The 22,029-nt window shown below is 36.1% G+C and overlaps 1 protein-coding gene across 3 annotated transcripts in view; it reads right to left on the reverse strand.

Annotated features, from left to right (window-relative positions):
- SYCP1 (synaptonemal complex protein 1) overlaps positions 1-21,690 on the reverse strand; it is a gene marked incomplete at its 3' end in the record, with an annotated part of 134,869 nt that extends 113,179 nt beyond the window's left edge. For all 3 annotated transcript variants that reach the window (XM_080802218.1, XM_080802217.1, XM_080802216.1), the window contains exons 1-7: positions 21,426-21,690; positions 19,170-19,254; positions 18,952-18,995; positions 18,720-18,776; positions 16,974-17,138; positions 16,218-16,285; positions 10,863-10,936 (exon numbers count right to left, since the gene is read on the reverse strand). In XM_080802218.1, the coding sequence (XP_080658344.1) occupies positions 10,863-10,936; positions 16,218-16,285; positions 16,974-17,138; positions 18,720-18,776; positions 18,952-18,995; positions 19,170-19,254; positions 21,426-21,533 (601 nt within the window). In that variant the 5' untranslated portion in view covers positions 21,534-21,690. The remainder of the gene's footprint in view (positions 1-10,862; positions 10,937-16,217; positions 16,286-16,973; positions 17,139-18,719; positions 18,777-18,951; positions 18,996-19,169; positions 19,255-21,425) is intronic.
- Between the last annotated feature and the right edge of the window lie 339 nt (positions 21,691-22,029).

A 22,029-nucleotide genomic window follows, 5' to 3' on the forward strand; every position in this document is an offset into this window, starting at 1 on the left:
TTGGATGCTCAACTGACTGAGCCACCCAGGCGCCCCAAAGCACATTAAATTTAAAAATGGTACTAGTCCCACCTTCTCAATAACAAGCCATAAACAAGAACAGAGCAGTTATGATAGATACAACTGTAAATGAGAAGCCAAATAACCAAAAAGAGGTTATGAGCTCACTTCAAAAGAATATAGGTATCTAAACCTCTCAAAAATAATGGAGAGTGCTCTGAACTTATAGCATATGAAACAGGAACTGAATCATTTTTTATCTGAATATTAAAAGGCTAGAAATTTAAGAAAATAAAGGCAGACCATATCAGCATTTGAACAAAAAGACAGTTCATACTTCTCCATCTATTTTGTTTCATTCATTACCTAACACATTTTGCAACACATCTCTATTCCTCAGAAACTATTTGTGCCAAAGAACTGCATTCTATTGCCAACATCTCCCATCTTCCCATTGCTAATAGCATCAGTACTTTTAAAATACCCTCCAGCCATTTTTCTAACAGGAAAGTCCTGGAAATTGGATAAGTAAAACTACAGAAAAGAAAATAAATGGGTATAGACATACTTCACAGTTGTCAGAAGCAAGGTCCTACGGGTAGCACAAAAGGCCTCCGATAGCTGAGTGTTTCAATGTGGTGATGTGCAGTACTGTAAAAATATAACCCTACATTTTTCATTTTTCTTCTTGATATTTATCTATCCATTGATCTATTTACCTATCTCCCCACCCCCTACCTCACTACCTTCTCCTTACTACCTTCCCTCCCTCTCCTCCTTGCCTCCAGACTTCCCCCTCCCCACTTATTTTGCCCCAGTCCAGGCAACTAGATCTTTCAGCATTTGCTGCCTTAAAGAAGAGATGATTTTAGGAGCACCTGGGTGGCTCAGTGGGTTAAGCCTCTGCCTTCAGCTCAGGTCATGATCCAGGGTCCTGGGATTGAGACCCGCATTGGGCTCTCTGCTCAGCAGGGTGCCTGTTTCCCCTTCTCTCTCTCTGCCTGCCTCTCTGTCTACTTGGGGTCTCTCTCTGTCATATAAATAAATAAAATCTTTAAAAAAAAAAAAAAAAAGAAGAAGAGATGATTTTACCAAAAACAAAGAAAAAAAATCTTTGGGTTTCAAAAGAACAATGTTGGGGGTTAGGGGAAGGATTCAGAACATAAACTATAGATTTTTTAAATATATGAGTCAGAATGAATGTTCTTAACGTCTACACCAAAGAAATATTTACTAATTTGTGGGAAGAGGCCTTTAAAAGGGGAAGCTAAGGTGCCTGGGTAGTGCTGCAGCTGGTTAAGCATCCGACTTTTGGTTTCAGCTCAGGTCACAATCTCTGGAATCAAGCCCCGAGTCGGCCTCCAAACTTAGAGTCTGCTTGAGATTCTCTCTCCCTCTGCCCCTCCCACTCATGCACGCTCTCTAATAAATAAATAAATCTTTTTTAAAAATAAAAGGGGAAGCTAAGAGAGCTTATCAGTTTCTGGCAGATACTTAAAAAGAGGTTCTAGAGCCCTTAGTCATCAGACTAAGCCTCAGGGTTGAGGACCATGAAAACCCCAGATAGTTTGAGCAAACCAAGGGCAGAATGAGACTGTGCTGTTTTTTGCTGTTGTTGTTCATTTATTTTTGGTTTTTCATCTTCAGTAGAGCTCTAGGAAGATGACAAAACCTGAGAAGAAATGACTGTGAAATATATCTAGACAGATAGGGCCTTGGATCGTTTCAATTTCCCTTGTCCCAATACTCTGTGTGGCTGAGCATAGTGTGATAAAGAACTGAGAATCTGCAGACCTGAATGGGCCCCCAAGAACAGAAATGAGGGAAAACTCAGTAACAACCTAAGTGCACCAGTTACTGAATACTAATTGAAACAATGAAAACCTCAATGGAAGATGAGTGAAAAACAAATGTCCTTCTCTACCACATGGTATTATATAGGAACCCACAAATTTAGATACAATCCCAGGAGAAGGGGGAAAATTCTCAAATTTATTAAGTTTCTTCTAAAGAGAAAGGACCCAAATTTTAAAAATCATGAATGAAAGATAAGAGATCACAACCTACACCAAAGAAATACAAACAATTTTAAGAACATATTATGAGCAACTGTATGCCAGCAAATTTAACAATCTAGAAGAAATGGATGCATTCCTAGAGACCTATAAACTACCAAAACTGAACCAGAAAGAAATAGAAAACCTAAACAGACCCACAACCAGTAAGGAGATTGAAAGAGTCATCAAAAATCTCCCAAAAAGAGCCCAAGACCAGATGGCTTCCCAAGGGAATTCTACAAAACATTTAAAGAAGAATACATACTTAATTCTCCTGAAACTATTCCAAAAAATAGAAATGGAAGGAAAACTTCCAAACTCATTTTATGAGGCCAGCATCATGTTGATTCCAAAACCAGATAAAGACCCCACCAAAAAGTAGAATTACAAACCAATATCCTTGATGAACACAGATGCAAAAATTCTCACCAAAATACTAGCCAGTAGGATCCAACAGTCCGTTAAAAGGATTATTCTCCATGACCAAGTGGGATTTATTCCTGGGATGCAAGTTTGGTTCAACATCCTCAAATCAACCAATGTGATACAATACATTGATAAAAGAAAGAACAAGAATCATATGATACTCTCAATAGATGCTGAAAAAGTATTTGACAAAGTACAGCATCCTTTCTTGATCAAAACTTGTCAAAATGTAGGGATAGAGGGTCCATACCTCAATATCATCAAAGCCATCTATGAAAAACCCACAGCAAATATCATTATCAATGGGGAAAAACTGAGAGCTTTTCCCCTAAGGTCAGGAACATGGCAGGGATGTCCATTATCACCACTGCTACTCAACATAGTCCTAGAACTCCTGGCCTCAGCAATCAGACAACAAAAAGACATAAAAGTCATCTGAATTGGCAAAGAAGTCGTCAAACTCTCACTCTTTGCAGATGATATGATACTTTATGTGGAAAACCTAAAAGACTCCACTCCAAAACTGCTAGAACTCAATACAGGAATTCAGTAAAGTGTCAGGATACAAAATCAACACACAGAAACCAGTTGCATTTCTATGCACCAACAGCAAGACAGAAGAAAGAGAAATTAAGGAGTTGATCCCATTTACAATTCCTCCCCAAACCATAAGATCCCTAGGAATAAACCTAACCAAAGACGCAAAGAATCTTTACTCAGAAAACTGTAATGTACTCAGTAAAGAAATTGAGGAAGACACAAAGAAATAGAAAAACGTTCCATGCTCACGGATTGGAAGAACAAATACTGTGAAACTGTCTATGCTACCTAAAGCAATCTACATATTTAATGCAATCTTTATTAAAATACCATCAATTTTTTTCAAAGAAATGGAACAAATAATCCTAAAATTTATATGGAACCAGAAAAGACCCTGAATAGCCAGAGGAATGTTGAAAAAGAAACCCAAAGTTGGTGGCATCACAATTCAAGACTTCAAGCTCTATTACAAAGCTGTAACCATCAAGACAGTATGGTACTGGCACAAAAACAGACACCTAGATCAATGGAACAGAAAAGAGAGCCCAGATGGGGCTCCTGGGTGGCTCAGTGGGTTAAGCCTCTGCCTTTGGCTCAGGTCATGGTCTCAGGGTCCTGGGATCGAGCCCCGCATCAGGCTCTCTGCTCAGCCGGGAGCCTGCTTCCTCCTCTTTCTCTGCCTGCCTCTCTGCCTACTTGTGATCTCTCTCTGTCTGTTAAATAAATAAATAAAATCTTAAAAAAAAAAAAAGAGCCCAGAAATAGACCCTCAACTCTATGGTCAACTAATCTTTGACAAAGCAGGAAAGACGTCCAGTGGAAAAAAGACGGTCTCTTCAACAAATTGTCCTGGGAAAATTGGACAGCCACATGCAGAAGAGTGAAACTGGACCATTTCCTTACACCACACACAAAAATAGACTCAAAATGGATGAAAGACCTCAATGTGAGACAGGAACCCATCAAAATCCTTGAGGAGAAAACAGGTAGCAACCTTTTCGACCTCAGCCGCAGCAACTTCTTCCTCAAAACATAGCCAAAGGCAAGGGAAGCAAGGGCAAAAAAGAACTATTGGGATTTCATCAAGATCAAAAGCTTTTGCACAGCAAAGGAAACAGTCAACAAAACCAAAAGACAACTAACAGAATGGGAGAGGATATTTGCAAATGCAATGTCAGATAAAGGGCTAGTATCCAAAATCTATAAAGAACTTATCAAACTCAACACCCAAACAACAAAATAATCCAATCAAGAAATGGGCAGAAGACATGAATAGACATTTCTGCAAAGAAGACCTCCAAATGGCTAACAGACACATGAAAAAGTGCTCCACATCACTCAGCATCAGGGAAATACAAATCAAAATCACAATGAGATACCACCTCATGCCAGTCAGAATGGGTAAAATTAACAAGTCAGGAAATGCAGATGCTGGCAAGGATGCGAGAAAGGGGAACCCTCCTACACTGTTGGTGGGAATGCAAGCTGGTGCAGCCACTCTGGAAAATAGCATGGAGATTCCTCAAAAAGTTGAAAATAGAGCTACCCTATGACCCAGCAGTCGCCCTAATGGGTATTTACCCTAAAAATATAAATGTAGTGATCTGAAGGGGCACGTGCACCCGAATGTTTATAGCAGCAATGTCCACAATAGCCAAACTATGGAAAGAACCTAGATGTCCATCAACAGATGAATGGATAAAGAAGAGGTGGTATATATATACAATGGAATACTATGCAGCCATCAAAAGAAATGAAATCTTGCCACTTCCAATGATGTAGATGGAACTAGAGGGTATTAGGATGAGCAAAATAAGTCAATTAGAGAAAGACAATTATCCATGATCTGATATGAGAAATTCATACAGATCTGGACTCCATAACAAAGATGTTCAACAGATCAGCAAAAATAACAAAAGTACTGAAGAATCTTGAAATGTCTAGGCTAAAGAAGACAAGATTCAAAAAGGACAAGAAGCCAGCTTTAAAGATCTAAAGAGATAGCACATAAAAAAGTGGCCTAGATTTTCCATATGGTCTAAGGAGAATTACAATAAAATAAAATAGGAGAAACTCTGTAGAGACTTCAGCTCAATATAAAAATAAGAACTATCCTTAAATGACAATCTTGAGGTTAGTGAGATTCCATCACTGAATATATTCGAACATAAAGAAGACTACCTCTTGGTCAGACATGCTACAAAGGAAAGTAAATCAATGGAAATGTAAGTAGATTACAAAAGCTTTTAAGTCCTTCCCAACACCAACTAATTTAGGTTACAAAGTCTACAAAAAAAGTTTATACAGAACTTCAAATGACAGGCTGAAGAATTAAAAATAATTTTATATTGTGTACAAGATAGCACTTAAAGGATTTTTTTAAACAATCACCAAAAAATACACTAAAACAAAGGGGTTTTTATAGGTACATCTAAGAGCAGATTTATTCATTAACTCATTAATTTATTGCCTACTATCGTGAAAGACATTGTCTAAAATGTTGAATCAAGATACTATCCCTTGCCCTTAAGCTGCAGGAGATGTCTAGCATGCACTAGGCACTCCATAAATTTTTGTTGAAGGAATTCATAAATACATGGTAAAGGTATACTAAGGGTACTAAGTAAAAGAAGAAGCATTTAAATCAGACTGCAAAATTAGAGAATACTTCCCAAGTAGCAATATTTATTCTGAATTTTGAAGGACAAATAAGAGGTAATGAGATGAATAAAGAGGATCAGCCAATAAAAAAAAAAATACATGCAAAATCTCAGAAGCATAATCTGTTTAGGGAGTAACAAGCAGTTCTCCATGAGCCTGTGTATATGGGGCATGTGGTGGAACATTTGGCAAGGTGGAGGGAAGTAGCAAATACCATGCTATCCATAAAATTATGGAAAGCCATTAAAAGAATTAGACAGTGACATGATTTGATCTATATTTTAGAAAAGCATCAAGGACTCTGTTTTCTGGTAATGTCTAAGTAGTTCAGACCAACCATCCTGCTGAAGACAAAAATCTGGAGGATCTTTTTTATTTCTTAAAAGAATCAAAGATCTAAAAAGATAATGATGAATTATCAGGCCAAGAATAGATTGAGGATTATAATCCAAAAACACTAAGCCAAATTCCAGTGAGAGTCAAGACAAAGTAATCCCACTATAGCCTCTCTCTCCCACTACTTACAACTAATAACTCTGAATGAAATACATAAAACAACTACTTCAGGACTCTGAAAAGAAAGCAAAGGCAGGTAGATTAGGGGAAAAAAGTAAAATCTTGAAGAAGTGACTCATGTGAAGGTAAGTTTCCTGTTTAGTTTTTTTTTCCATCTCCCCTCCTAGTGTTAGCTAAAGTATAAGGCCCAAACAAAACTGTAACAGGAAACGTGAGGAGTAAAAGGAAATCCTGATTTTTTTTTTTTTTATTCCTCTCATAGCCCTGTCCAGAATGGCCCTTGTAGTAGAGTTGCAGCAGGGACAAACAAAAACCGCAAGAGAAACTCCATATTTCAAGCAAAAGGACAGGGGAAATGAGCCCCTGTAAGGTTGAACATGAGGGAGCAATCTTAGAGACAGCTCCAAAAGAGGATTACCTAATTATGTGCATGAATTGGCACAAGTCCCATGGGATAAAGGGAGAACATACATATAAAAGACAGATCCAAAACAAATACAACTAAGTCTTTGAAAACTGAACTCTAACATAAATTACTATTCATATCCCAGACCTAATCTTGAGTGGAGCATACAAGAAACAGAGCCAGAGCAGCATAGCAAAGACTTTGAAAACTGAACTGATATTAGAACCCAGCACACAAAAGGCAAGATAAAATTTATGGTCTGGAAAAAAAAAAAAATTGTGGTCTGAACCTGAGATGACTGCTAAAAAAAAAAAAAAATTCTCCTGGGGATTTTAAAAGGACCCAGAATCTTACAACATAATAATTTCAAAGTCTCCAAGATAAAATCCAAAACTGTTCAACATACAAAGAACTAGGAAAATGCGACATCATTCTAGGTCTCAAGCAAATAACCAAAGATAATGAAGTACACAAACCTCTAGAATCCATAGAACCGACCAGAAATAGACCTCTTAAATAAACTTTATTAAAATCTTAATAAGACATTTACTATGTTCATGGAGATAAAAAGATGAACTTAAGAATTTCAGCAAGGAGGGGCGCCTGGATGGCTCAGTGGGTTAAAGCCTCTGCCTTCGGCTCAGGTCATGATCCCAGGGTCCTGGGATCGAGCCGCATCAGGCTCTCTGCTCAGCGGGGAGCCTGCTTCCCTTCCTCTCTCTCTCTCTGCCTGCCTCTCTGCCTACTTGTGATCTCTGTCTGTCAAATAAATAAATAAAATCTTTTAAAAAAAATTTTTTCAGCAAGGAACACTAATGGTGAGCATAGCATTATATATAGACCTATCAAATCACTATGTTATACTCCTGAAACTAACAAAACATTGTCCGTCAACTATATGTCGATTTCTTAAAATTTCAGCAACTGGAAAGTCTAAGAAGTGACATTACAGGGGCACCTGGGTGGCCCAGTTTGTTAAGTGTCTGCCTTCAGCTCAGGTCATGATCCCAGAGTCCTAGGATTGAATCCTGTGTTGGGCTCCCTATTCAGTGGGGAGTCTGCTTCTTCCTCTCCTCTGCTGCTGCCCCAACTTGTGCTTGCACTCTCTCCCTCTCTCAGATAAATAAATAAAATCTTTAAAAATATAATTAAGTTTAAAAATTAAAAAAGTGACATTACAGATATTTTAAAAACCAGCTAGAATTTACAGAACCAGAAAAATGCATTAACAGAAAATAAGACCTCAACTGACAAATTCAAAAATAGACTAGAAAAAAAAAAAGAGAAAGAAACAGACTAGAAATAGCTAAATAGAGAATTAATGTACTGGAAGACAGATTAAAAGACATTTTCCTGAATGGTGCACAAGAAAAAAGATTAAGAAATAAACACAATGCAGAAATATAGAAAGGTACAGCACAGTAGCCTCATTGACTTGAAAAGATCAAACAGGCTTTCATCTAAGGGACTTTGCACTTACTATTTCCCAAAATAGCTACATGGCTCACTCCCTCACTTATTAGGGTCACTAAAATATTTCCTCAACCACCCTATCCCAAAATACTCTCTCTTTAAGCAGTTATCATCACCATACATATATTTTATTTATGTATGGTCTCTGTGCCTCCACGAGGATGCATACTCCTTTAGAGCAGAAATTATTCACTGCTGTTTTCTTCAGCATTCAGAACATTTCATGACACGAAGTAGGCACTTTAAAAACTGGTGAATGAGGGGTGCCTGGGTGGCTCAGTTGGTTAAGCATCTGCCTTTGGCTCAGGTCATGGTCTCAGGGTCCTGAGATCAAGCCCCATCTCAGGTACCAGACTCAGCGGAGAGTCTGCTTCTCTCTCTCCCTCTCCCTCTGCCTCTGCCTCAGCCCCTCTCCTGGCTCACACCCACACAAGTGTGCGCTCTCTCTCACACAAATAAATAAAATATTAGAAAATAAAGAAATAAAAATAAAAACTGGTGGGACATCTGAGTGGCTCAGTAGCTCAACTGTCTGTCTTCTGCTTGGGTCATGATCCCGGGATCCTGGGATCCAATCCAGCATTGGGTTCCCGGCTTAGTGGGGGGCCTGCTTCTCCCTCTTGCTCCCCCAGCTTGTGCATACACTCTCTCTCTCTCTCTCTCTCTCTCTCTGACAAATAAATAAAATCTTTATAAATAAAAAAAATAAAAACTGGTGAATGAGGGGTAATTGGGTGGCTCAGTCAGCTAAGCAAACTTCACCTCAGGTAGTGATCAAATAGGATCACAGGATCAAGCCCCATGTCGGGCTCTGTGCTCAGCAAGGAAACCACTTTAGGATCCTCTCCCTCTGCACTTCTCTCTCTCTCTTTCCCTTCCCCCAATAAATAAATAAATCTTTTTTTAAAAAACTGGTGAATAAATAAATAAGACAGAGAAATCACAAGAGCAAAAGGAAAGACTTAAGGCAAGAATCTAGATGGAGTTTACATTAATAACTATAAAGACTTTTTTTGTTGAGAGAAAGAAGGGCAGGGGAGAGAATCTTAACCATGCTCCACACCCAGCACAAAGTCCAACATGGGGCTCGATCTCACAACCCTGAGATCATGACCTGAGCCAAAATCAAGAGTCAGATGTTTGGGACGCCTGGGTGGCTCAGTGGGTTAAGCCGCTGCCTTTGGCTCAGGTCATGATCCCGGGGTCCTGGGATCGAGTCCCGCATCGGGTTCTCTGCTCCGCGGGGAGCCTGCTTCCTCCTTCTCTCTCTCTGCCTGCCTCTCTGCCTACTTGTGACCTCTGTCTGTCAGATAAATAAATAAAATATTTAAAAAAAAAATTTAAAAAAAAAAAAAATAAATAAAAAAAAAAAAAAAAAAAAGAGTCAGATGTTTAACTGACTAAGGCACCCAGGCACCCCTAAGGACTTAAAGAAAAACTATCTATATGTCTCATGAAGATATGGTAATTGGTTCATTTAAGAGAGTACCTAAAAATTTTGTTAAGGTTCTTCAAACCTCTCCCACCATCTGATCTGACTTAGAATAAACAGAGGAAAAAAACCTAATAGCCTTGTCTCCATGGACCAGTTCATTTTCTGCAAAGTAGTCAATACATGATCCCTCCCACCCCATCTGTATACTTTTTACGGCTTTTTATACCTAGATGGGAAAAGCTAATATTGAAAGCTGAGTAAACAGGATGACTTAATGGAGGAGCTGGTAGTGATACACTACATTCTGGTAAGTCTTTATAGTTCCAAAAACAAAGTACCATAAGCAGGGACCAAGAATAAAAAACGCTAGCAATTGTGCATACTAGAAATAAGAAGAAGAATAGTTAACATTGAGCACTTTGTACTGCTCTAGGCAATTTATATTTATTAATTTTCAAAACACTAAGAGTGACTTCATTAATCAATAAACAGCGGATCAGAGAGATTATAAAACTTATTCAAGGTCAAGTAGATAGCAACTGAAAGTTTGAATTTGAGCATAAGCTGTCTACTCTTAAGCCCAAGCCTGTATGCAGTAAGCTATGTGATATTAAACTTGTAATTAAGAAAAATATGAGCTATCCTGGAAAAGCAGGTAGACAGTATTTCTTAAAAGATTCTTGGCAGAAACAATGTAGAGATAGTGTCAAATTAATGACAAAGATAAAACAGTTATTTTTTAAAAAAAGATTTTTGTTTTTCATCAAGATGAAAAAAATTCATACAACTAAAATAAAAATACGCCTAAAATGAAAATGCATACTTTCATATATATATACATACATACATGCCACAGCCTTTGTAAAATACTTTAAAAAGCATGTTTCTTTCTTTAGGAGAAAGTTGAGAATTCTATTTAGACTGGAAATAAATATTGTTTATTCTTAAGTACTATGCCTTCAGCATAGTCCTCTAGTATTTTTTTTTCTACCAGTATTTTCTATTATAAACATAGCTATATATCGATTCAATTTGCTAGTTGTTCCAGGAAGAAGAGAAAGTTAGTCTCAAGATCAAGTTTTAACTGAAGTAAGAACTACAAATGTCATGTCTAGGTATATATCTTTTGAAATATATTATCTTTCAGAACACTTTGAGCTTTCAAAACTCAAAAAACTGAGAATCAAATTATTACTTATGCAAAGAAAACATATGAGGCACATATAACTTGTTCAAATCAAAATTGGTTCTAAAAAGTGAAAAAACAATTTCTTCCCTTCTCCACCCCCACCATTACAAGAATAAATTAATTTTTAAAAAAGTAACATAAAACAGTAAGTATATTTACATTTCTTTGTCTTTTCTGCAGATCTGGCACAGGTTTCCTTGAGCAAATTACACAAATGCCTTGTAGCATTATTCCTGAAAGAAAGCAAAAAGTCTCCCTCAGTGTAATCTGATCTCAAAGCAAATTCATATGTAAAGGTTATGAAACAGTTTCAATTTTTAAGGAAATTCTTATATTTATATACACACACACACACACACACACACATCACATCACTCATAAATGATTATATGAAAAAAATGGGTTGACTATACTATTAGCAAAGATGATTTAGTAACTTCCTCCCTTCAAAAGTAAAAAGGTTAATTCCTTAAGAACTTTCTACCCAAGTAGCTAACAATAACATTTCAGTAAATATTTCCAGATTTTGCCTAAGGGGAAAAAGAGTAAGAAAAAAAGGATTGAGCTTTTCATTTATTAAATGCTTCAGAAATAATCTATCTTGGGGCGCCTGGGTGGCTCAGTGGGTTAAGCCTCTGCCTTCAGCTCAGGTCATGATCTCAGGGTCTTGGGATCGAGCCCCACATCGGGCTCTCTGCTCAGCCGGGAGTCTGCTTCTCTCTCTCTCTCTCTGCCTGCTGCTTTGCCTACATTTGGTGTCTCTCTTTCTGTGTCAAAAAAATAAATAAAATCTTTAAAGAAAAAAAAAAGAAAGAAATAATCTGTCTTACCCTTAAAACATTAAACAGGTAATTTTCTGACTAGCCTTTCATTACATGAATAATAAGACCTCTGATCATCTCAATAGATGCAGATAAAGCAATTAATAAAATTCAATATCCATTTATGATAAAAACTCTCAACAAAGTAGGTATAAAAGGAATGTACCTCAACATAATAAAGGCCATATATGACAAGCCCACAGCTAACCTCATAATCAACAATAAAAAATAAAAAGCTAAAAGCTTTTCCTCTAAGATCAGGAACAAGACAAGAATGCCTACTTCTCACCACTTTTATTCAACGTTGTGTTAAAAGGCTTAGTCAGAGCAATTAGGCAAGAAAATAATGTAATCCAAATTGGAAAGGAAGAAGTGAAACTCTCACTATCTGCAGATGACATATCATATATGTAAAAACCTAAAGACTCCACCAAAAAACTATCAGAATAAAACAAATTCAGTAAAGTTTGCAGGATAAGAAATCAATACACAAAAATCAGTTGCATTTCTGCACACTAATAATGAACCAGCTGAAGGAGAAATTAAGAAAACAACCCCATTTACAATTGCACCAAAAAGAATAAAATACCTAGGATTAAATTTAACCAAGGAGGTGAAAGACCTGTACACTAAAAACTGTAAGACATTAATGAAAGAAACTGAAGACATGAATAAATGGAAAGATATTCCATGCTCATGGATTAGAAGAATTCATTAAAATGTCCACACTACCTAAACAGGTCCTGATACCAATTTCAATGTGGGAAGGGAGGTTCCCTACACCAACAAGCAATTCTTGGGACACCAGCTGGACGTCCCATAATTCAATGCAATTAGGATACTATCTACCTGGAGATAGTCTCAGATTCTACAGGTTAAGTGTTCAGTTCTACACAACTGCTGTCCCCCTAACCCATTTACGATACCAGTTGCAAGCCCAGGTTTTACCTGTATTTCTGTCCAACTAGCTATAAATCAAAAGATCCCATGACTCACTCCTTAGTTTTCAGACACCAGGCACAAGTCCAGATTGTTACCTGAATCTCTGACAAACTACCTAGAAATCTGAGGTTCCTTGAATTTGATTAATTTGCTGGAGCAGTTCACTGAACTCAAATGATTTACTTACTAGATTACTAGTTTATTATAAAAGAATATAACTCAGGAATAGCCAGATAGAAGAGATGCATAGAGCAAAGCATGGGGAAAGGGTGTGGAGCTCCATGCTCTCTCAGCTCACCACTCTCCCCAAATCTCTTCACCAAGCTGGAAGTTTTCCAAACCTGGTCCTCTTGTGTTCTTACGGGAGGCTTAGTTACATAATTGTGACTGATTAAATCATTGGTCATTGATGACTGATTCAACCTCCAGACCCTCTCCCCCCCATAAGGGGGATGAAAGTTCCAACCACCTAATATGAAGAAAGAGGATTACTCCTACACTATGGAAATTCAGATTGGTACAGCCACTGTGGAATACAGTATGGAAGTTGCTCAAAAAATTAAGGTAGAACTACCCTATGATCCGGTAATCACACTATTGGATATTCACTCAAAGAATATGAAAACACTAATTTGAAGGGATATATGCTCTCCTATTGCAGGATTATATACAATAGCCAAATTATGGAAGCAGCCCAAGTGTCCATTGATAGATGAATGAATAAAAAAGATGTTGTGTGTGATACACACACACACACACACACACACACATACACACACAATGGAATATTACTTGGCCACAAAAAAGAATGAAATTTTTCAATTTGCAACAACATGGATGGATCTAGAGGGTATAATGTTAAGTGAAATAAGCCAGTCAGAGAAAGGGTGGTTTGGTTTGGTTTTCAAAGCCTATGACTATTATCCAGTACAGAGTAGTAGTTCCCAAAGTATGATCCTTGACTCAGCAACATCCACATCACTTGTTAAAAGCTCAAATTCTGAAGCCCTACTCCACTGAATCAGAAATTCTGGTAGGGAAGCAGAGGACAATAGTATATATTTTAATAAGCTCTGCAGTTAATTCTGATGTTTGCTGAAATTTAAGAATGACTGGTCTAGATATGGACTTTTTTTTTTGGTAACTTTATTTTTTCTTCAATGTTCCAAGATTCATTGTTTATGCACCACACCCAGTGCTCCATGCAATACATGCTCTCCTTAATACCTACCGCCAGGCTCACCCAACCTCCCACCCCCTTCCCTCCAAAACCCTCAGTTTAGAGAGGGACTTTTTTTGTTACTGGTTTTGTAAAAATGAAAACAAGTGACCATAAATCTAATTCTTCAATTACAATTTGAAAAAAATTTCAGCCTTTTCCTGCTAATTTATGGTGACGGGTAGAGGACAAAAGTACCTTTACCAATATGTTCCCTAAACCACAAAGACTATTTGAATAGCACAGCCTGACAAAATACCAGCCATATACTCCATATACAAGCAATCATCCGATCAAAAAAGTATTTATTCAAGTCTACTATGTTACTATAGTGTCTCAGTTTTAGAATTCTTAAAACTCTTCACTGGCTTCCAGATGGCTATCTGCAGCAATTTTCAAACTTTTTTTTCCCCTAGAACTAAAATCCTTTTTCAAAATGAAATCTTAACTGGATACACAAGATTTTAAATTATACTTAATGCTGTTCTTGTTGAAGGGAGCCATAACTATAACCACTCAGCCTTTCTTCAGCCCGCCCCTCTGCAAACCCTATCTTCCATCTCCACTCCAACATAAAAATCAAAACTCCTTAGCATGTCATGAAATGCTAAAGTAGAAACCTCTAATTCTCCTCCTGGCTAACTCCTATTCATCCTTCTAACCTCCTCATCTTTAGAAAGCCTTCTCTGACGACAACCACCATCATATGCATGCAACAGGGCTTGACAGATTTAATTCATCAAATTATTTAAACAAATCCCAGGTAGGAGTCTAACAAAAATTAAATGTTGCTTTTTAAGGTTATTTCTGAAAATATGTAATTGTAGATGCTTCAGGTTTCACTAATGAAATTTAAAATTGAGACTATTACTACTTCTAATGGTGGAAATCAGATCACATATAAGGTTCTGCTCCATTCAAAAAAAAGCCTCCAAAATTATCTAAATTATCTCAAAACTCTTTTCCTGCTCAAAAATGTCAATAAACCAAAGTGTTCATTCCCTCTCAAACTTCTATTACAGGCCAAGCGTATGGTTTTGAAATACCCAAATTCTCTTTCAAATCTACATCCCTTTTAGAAAATCATCATCAGTGAAGGAGCTGGTCCTGAGCAACTTTATATTAAATCTGTCATCCAATAATCAAGTTGCTCTACCTTAAGTGCAACTTTCTCACCTATATTTTGACAAAGCTCTTACTTAAATGTTAGTTTCCTTCAGATGACAATTGACAATTCAGTATTTGAGGCCTAAATGGATATACAACCAAAATTGCTTAAAATAGAAGGAAATCATGCCCAGAATAAATGTACTCCCTCTCACCTCAAAAAAATGGCATAAATTCTATATTATGTCACATTATATTACCTTACACTATACTATGTAACTAAACAGTCACAGTATTAGCCAAAATTCAACTGTTCATCAATGGAGGCAGCAGCAATCTTAAGAAAGCTCATCAACTATAAAATACTGGTATTAGAGCTACGGTGGGCTTTAGATGTCCTGTAAGATACTACGGAAACTCAATCACATACCTATACAAAAGTGAGCATAAGTACTAAATATACAATAGGCATACAATGTTAGAAACTTTCTCTTCTCTCTCCCTTTTCCCTATAACCAAACCTCAATTAGGCAGGGAAAAAATTAAGGTTTAGCATTTAATTTTTTATCTGGGAAGTCATAGGTTGTCTTTTTTTAATTAAGTAATCTCTAACCCCAATATTGGGCTCAAACTCACCACGCCAAGATCTAGTCACAAGCTCTTCCAACTAAGCCAGCCAGGCACCCCCATAGGTTGTCTTTCAATTGGACTAAAACAATCTGTTTTAAGAGCCTTTTTCCTTTATCAGCAACTTCACTGACAAAGTGATAGGTCTTCTAAAGCCATGATGTTTAACTTAAACATGTAGGAATAAATAAATTTTGTACTCTTCAGGGACCCATACATTACATTCTAACCAACATTTACTTGACAGATGAATAAAAACTACAGTTTTCTATTAAATTCCATATGATATAAAATGAAAGAGACAGTAAGTATATAAAATAAGGCTTAGCTATTGCCTAGAACAAAGGAAAGGAAAAGCTAAAGATGACACTAAGATTTTAAGCTAACATTAGTGTTAGAATCATTAGATCACTGACAAAAACAGGAATCTGAGAGTAAGAATTAGCTTATAATGAAATTGAGCACTATTTTACAAATACTGCACCTAAAGTGTTGCAACAATCAGAAAGGTAGAAAACATACGTAGGCAGTTGTAGATACAGTTATCAGATAACTTTTGATAATAAATAATGGTTTCTCCTGACTGATACTTTAATAAGTGAGAAATTATCAGTCAGTGATCACTGTTTGCCAAATACAAGAATGTAAAATAAGTATGTCTTCCTTCTTCCACAGTACCCAGGTAGAATTCTACAGATAAGTTAATGTTACATAACAGAATATTAAGTTCAATAAATTTCTGGAAATCATTTTCATAAATCTGGAATAAATTTAGAAAGAAGTTAAATTATTACTTACTCTTTTATTAAGTCTTTATTTTCTTGAATTCCTTCTTCTAATTTCAAACTTACTTTTTCATTTTCAAACTAATTTATAAAACAAAAGAATGGTTCATCACATTTTGCTTATTATTAGCAAAATAAACACGAGTACAATCATTAAGCAGCATTTCTTTGCTAACAACTAAGAAGTTTAAGAATTCTTTGCACACAAAAAGCTTTTTTGTGTCACAGGTTATAGATTTTCCTATAAGAATATGGATCTCACTTTCACAGATCTAAAATCAAGTTTGCTGAATCATCTCCAAAAAGTATCCAACAATATTTTAATGCAATATTATCTTCCCTAAACATTTTTAAGTGTTTTATCTTTGTCCTAACCCAATGTTGCATTTTCAACATTTTTCTTTCACTCGGCCACAAAGCTGAAGCTAAATAGTTCCAAATATAAAATCCACAAATGTCATATTCCAATAAAAGACATTCATACCAAACAAATCATCACCAGTAATAGGATTAAAATTAAAAATGTATAATTAGAATCATTAAAGCAATCTTTATCTAAAGTAATTTACTATTTCCCTAATCATTTGCATCAAGCTTTGTGCAACTTGTCCTCTGTGCTCATCCTAAAGTTGAAACACAGCATCAGTTAAAATTCAAAAAACACTGTCCTTAAAATCCACATCATAGAAATACTCTATTTTAAAAGTATTACAGAATTATAATTATAAAATCTACTACACTACATTTTCAATTCCAAATCTCATTATACCTGTAGTTCCTGAATGGCTTTCCGCTGTGCTTCAATTATCTTTCTATTTTCTTGCAACTTATTTTCTTTTTGCTTCAGTTCAGATTCTACATTCACTTTCCACTTCTTGATCTTTTCAGCCTCCTTGTACAGTTTTGAATATAGTCTGCTCATTGGCTCTGAATTCTGTTAAGATAAATAGATTTTCAGAGTGGTTACACTAAAATTTTGAACAATTAACAAACTACCGCTGCCTATTGCAAATATCCGTGAGTAATATAATATCTTTATAGTTGAGAACAATTCTCTCTTCAATTTATGCCCTAATAGCATCTTGAAAACTACATTAACTCTTTAAAAGTTATTAGCTATATTAGCTACTTCACTAAAGTTACCGGTCACTTGACTAAGTTATACACTACTGAATAAAATCCAATACCTCCAAAATATACCTAAGCCAGATATTGGAAATATTTTAGTCAATGAGAGAATCTGGCTGGTTAAAAGCTAAAATAAGTCATTCTACATGATATCTATAAATTTTTACAATGGTCTTAAAACATTTTGGTTATACAGTTTGAAGATTACCTAGAGAACATGAATTTTCAAATACAATGACAAAAACATAGTTAACACAAGAGCTAGCTTTCATTTATTCTAAGGTCTTATTTAGCTTATATCTGGATTTCCTGCATTACCCATTTCAACTTTGTAAGATAAATGCCAGTTCAAATTTTTAAAATCACAGATTTCTGCTTGCTGATACCTCTTTGTTATCAAAATACATGAATAATTTCCATATTTTTAAATTCTGTGATACTATGATCCAGCAACAGACATACAGCACTTTATCAGGCCATGGAATTTCCTTAAGTAGACTCCACGTTCGAAATGGGGCTTGAACTCAAGTATCTCATGTTCTACCAACTGAGCCAGCCCAGGTGTCCCAGAATTTCTCTGTTTTCCTTTTTCTGGGGGGAGGGGAGAGAGAGAACAAGCAAGTATAAGGCGGAGGAGGGGCAGAGGGTAAAGCAGACTCACCACTGAGCAGGGAGCCTGATGCCATGCAAGACTCCATCCCAGGACCCTGAGATCATGACCTGAGCCAAAGGCAGACCCTTAACTGACTGAGCCACCCAGACACTCCTCATAGACATCTATGTGCCATAAGTAAGAATGTTTTTTATAACCAAAAAAAAGAGTACCGCACGTTCTATAAATTCCTTAGACAACAAAAAAGCCAAACAATCATACTCATTAAAGGATTCTTTGTAAAATAGTGGTTTGAGTCTTATTTTTTTCACATATTGTAGCCATATCTCCTCTTCTATTCTTGCTCTTTGTGGTTTAAAGTTAAATTTCCCTGAAAGAATGGATGCTTGCATAACCCAGGAAAATGAAGAAGCCTAGTGTTTCAGCAACTTTAAAAGAAAAACAAAGGGGGGTAATGGTTTTAAAGAACAGAACTTGGGCACCTGGGTGGCTCAGTCATTAAGTGATCTCAGGTCCTGGGATGGAGCCCTGCATTGGGTTCCCTACTCAGCAGGAAGTCTGCTTCTCCCTCTACTTCTGCCTCCTGTTCCCCCTGCTGTGCTTTCTCTGTCAAATAATAAAAAAAAAATCTTAAAATAAAAAAATAAAAGATAGAACTTAAAACATTAGCCAAATTTTAATCCTTTAGAAGCTTCAAAAAGAAAGACATATACAAATAACAATAAATGATACTACAGTTACAAGAAATTTAATATAGATGGGAAATCTTCTGACCTCAAAATCAGAGTCTTTCAGGCCTTCCTGGTAGTGACAACTGTCAGAATTATCAACCTAAAAAAATGAATAAGTGTTTCCTGTAAGAAAATATTTCTGATGAGAGTTTCCAAATAGTAGCAATTAAGTACTGACAACTAATAATCCAACAGCTAAAGAATTTTTTTCCTTTTTCAAACAAGCAAGTCAATACCTAAACAGATTATATCTATGTACCTTATATCTAACTTACCTGTTCAAGCATGGGCAAAAACTTAACTTTTTGTAAAGCAGGATCTGCAAGATAAAAGACAACTGGTATTAAATATGCCAACCTCTTATTTTTTATGTTATTATATCTAACTTTAATGTCAAGGCTCTCAAAATAATACTTATATTTTCATTATCTAGCAATGTGTATGTAAAAAATACTTTTAAATACAGTGATATATTGCTTTTCCAGTCTCTTACCTGAATCAATGTTTTCCCCATTTTTGGAAAGATTAGTCATTGGAAATGGAAAACTAAAATCATCTTCAATATATTTGCTGAAACTCTAGAAATACAAAAAAGTTCTTAAATATACTGTTCCAAACCACTGTGATAACTAGCCGTGTATTAAGTAATTATACATGTAATATACATCTGCTTAAAGACATGACTTCAATTGTAATCCTTTAAGGTATATATAATATTTAAAATATCAAGTGGTTTTGTTATGTAAAAAAAATGCATGCTTTGTAAGTATTCAAGAAAAATAATAGTAATTCTAATTAGTAGCTTAATATATTAGTTTTCTTCAATTTCACTATGATCTTTCCCTTGATAAAACTGAGAGTTGTCTTCACTGAATAGCATCTTAATATTACACTATTAGCTATAGAGACCATAGGAATTTTTCTACAGCATATAAAATTGAAATATTCATTGATTCACTCCATCTCCAATATAAAGCTCCACAGAGAAATTTTAAAACTAATTATCAGTAAAAGCTGTTTAACCTGAGAAATTTGGTATAATTCCTCCTTTCTGATAAGAACTCTATTATATAAGTGAATTTTTTTTAATCCTCACAACCAGGTGACTCAAAGCCAAATTTTAAGCTTAGTCAGACACTAATTTTTACCAGTATTTTGACATATTTGTCCAAATTTTCTTATTTTTTTCCTCAACCCTAATATTCTCTTAACATGTTTTTGTATCTTGCTATTTCATTGTATATGTCTTATAAATTGCCTCAAGTCATTTAGGGACAGAGGTAAGATTCAAATAAGCAGGATTTATTATGTATCCAGAGTTCCAAAGAACCAGTGGTTATTTTTTTTAAAAAAAAGATGCTTACAAACATTACATATGCTCATTATTCATTCCAGGCAATATTGCTGAAAATTCCTAGGTAATAAAAATCCTGGAAGATAGCACAAGCAGTAATTTCTCTGACACTAGCCATAATCATATTTTTCTAGATAGGTCTCCTGAGTCAGGGAAACTTCAGTCAAGTCAAAAACAAAAATGAACCATTGGGACTTCAAGATAAAATCTTCTGCATAGTGAAGGAAACAATCAATAAAATTAAAAAACAACCTACTGAATGAGAGAAGATACTTGCAAACAACATATCCAATAAAGGGTTAGTATCCAAAATATATAAAGAATTTATAAAATTCAACACCCAAAAAATAATTCAACTGAAAAATGGGCAGAAGACTTGAATAGACATTTCTCCAAAGAAGACATATATACAGATAGTCAACACACACATGAAAAGATGCTTAACATCATTCATCGCCACAGAAATGCAAATTAAAACCACAATGAGATATCACCTCACACCTCTCAGAATGGCTGAAACACAAGAAACAACACAAGAAACAACACAAGAAACAACAAGTATTGACAAGGTTGTGGAGAAAAAGGATCCCTCATGCACTGCTGGTAGGAATGCAAACTGTTGCAGCCACTCTGGAAAACAGTATGGAGGTTTCTAAAAAAAAAAATTTTAAATAAAGAAAATTCAAAATACAACTCCCCTATGATCCAGCAACTCCCCTACTGGGTATTTACCCAAAGATTATGAAAACACTAATTTGAAAAGATGTATGACCCCTGTGTTTATTGTATCATTACTTATAATAGCCAAACTATGGAAGAACCTCAGGTGTTCATTGACGGATGAATGGTTATAGATGAGGTTATAGATGGAATATTACCCATAAAAAAGAATGAAATCTTGCCATTTGCAAAGACATGGATGGAGCTAGATTGTATTATCCTAAGTAAAATAAGTCAGGCAGAGAAAGACAAATACCATGTGATTTCACTCATATGTGAAATCTAAGAAACCAAAATATAAACAATCATAGAGGGGGAAAAAAGAGACTAACCAAAAACAGACTCTTAACTATAGAGTTACCATAAGTTTGGTAACTTAGGTTACCAAAGGGGAGGAGGATGGGAGATGGGTAAAACAGGGGATGGGGATTAAGGAGGATCCTTCTTGCGGTAAGCACTATGTGATGTATGGAACTGTTAAATCAATATATTGTACACCTATAGCTAACACGAGTAAATTGGATTTATAATTTTAAATAAACTTGTTTAAAATTCTTGGGTAAATCAGGCCACATTTGCTAGGAAAAAAAATTATAAAATAACACCTGTAAGAAAGTACATGGTGCCTCCTTACCTGAAGTTAATAGTCAAATCAAGATTCATATGCAAATTTACCTTGAAGAAATTAGACTCTCCTCCCAAACTCTGAGGTTTCACTGCAGATACTTGACTGCTACTTAATCTTGGCGGTACAAACAATTTAAAAGGCTTTTGCTTTTCCATTTTCTCTCTTCCAGTTGTAATTATCTATTGCCCCAGGAGGCAGGGAGGGAAAAAGTGTTTTTACATTGTTTCATTAATACACTCTTTATGCTTTATTTTTAAAAGCAAGGTCTGTACAACAAATGCTATGTAAAGGAGCGGGTGTAACCTTTGCTACACTGTGAGTCTGCAGCGAGTCAAAGTAAAAACACCCCACAGTTGTTCCCACCATCTACCACCACCAATGGCCAAGCTGGCGACCTAGATAAGCCAGAAACTCCGAGGTACCATCACTGTGACAGCCCGAAAACAAAGCTCTACCTCCGCCAGCCCTGGTAAATTGCATCACTCCACCGCGAGAACTACAGTAGATTCTTAAGAGGGCTACTGGATACCCAGGAGGTGTTGGAGGGGCGGGGGGAGGGGAGCCCTCGCTGGCGGAGTGCCGCAGGTGCCGCAGGTGCCGACGGAATCAGATTATCGCCTGGTTCCGTCGTCAAAAAAGGAACTCAGTACC

This window comes from Martes martes (genome assembly GCF_963455335.1).
Source record: "Martes martes genome assembly, chromosome: 4".
Taxonomy (NCBI): Eukaryota; Metazoa; Chordata; class Mammalia; order Carnivora; family Mustelidae; genus Martes; species Martes martes.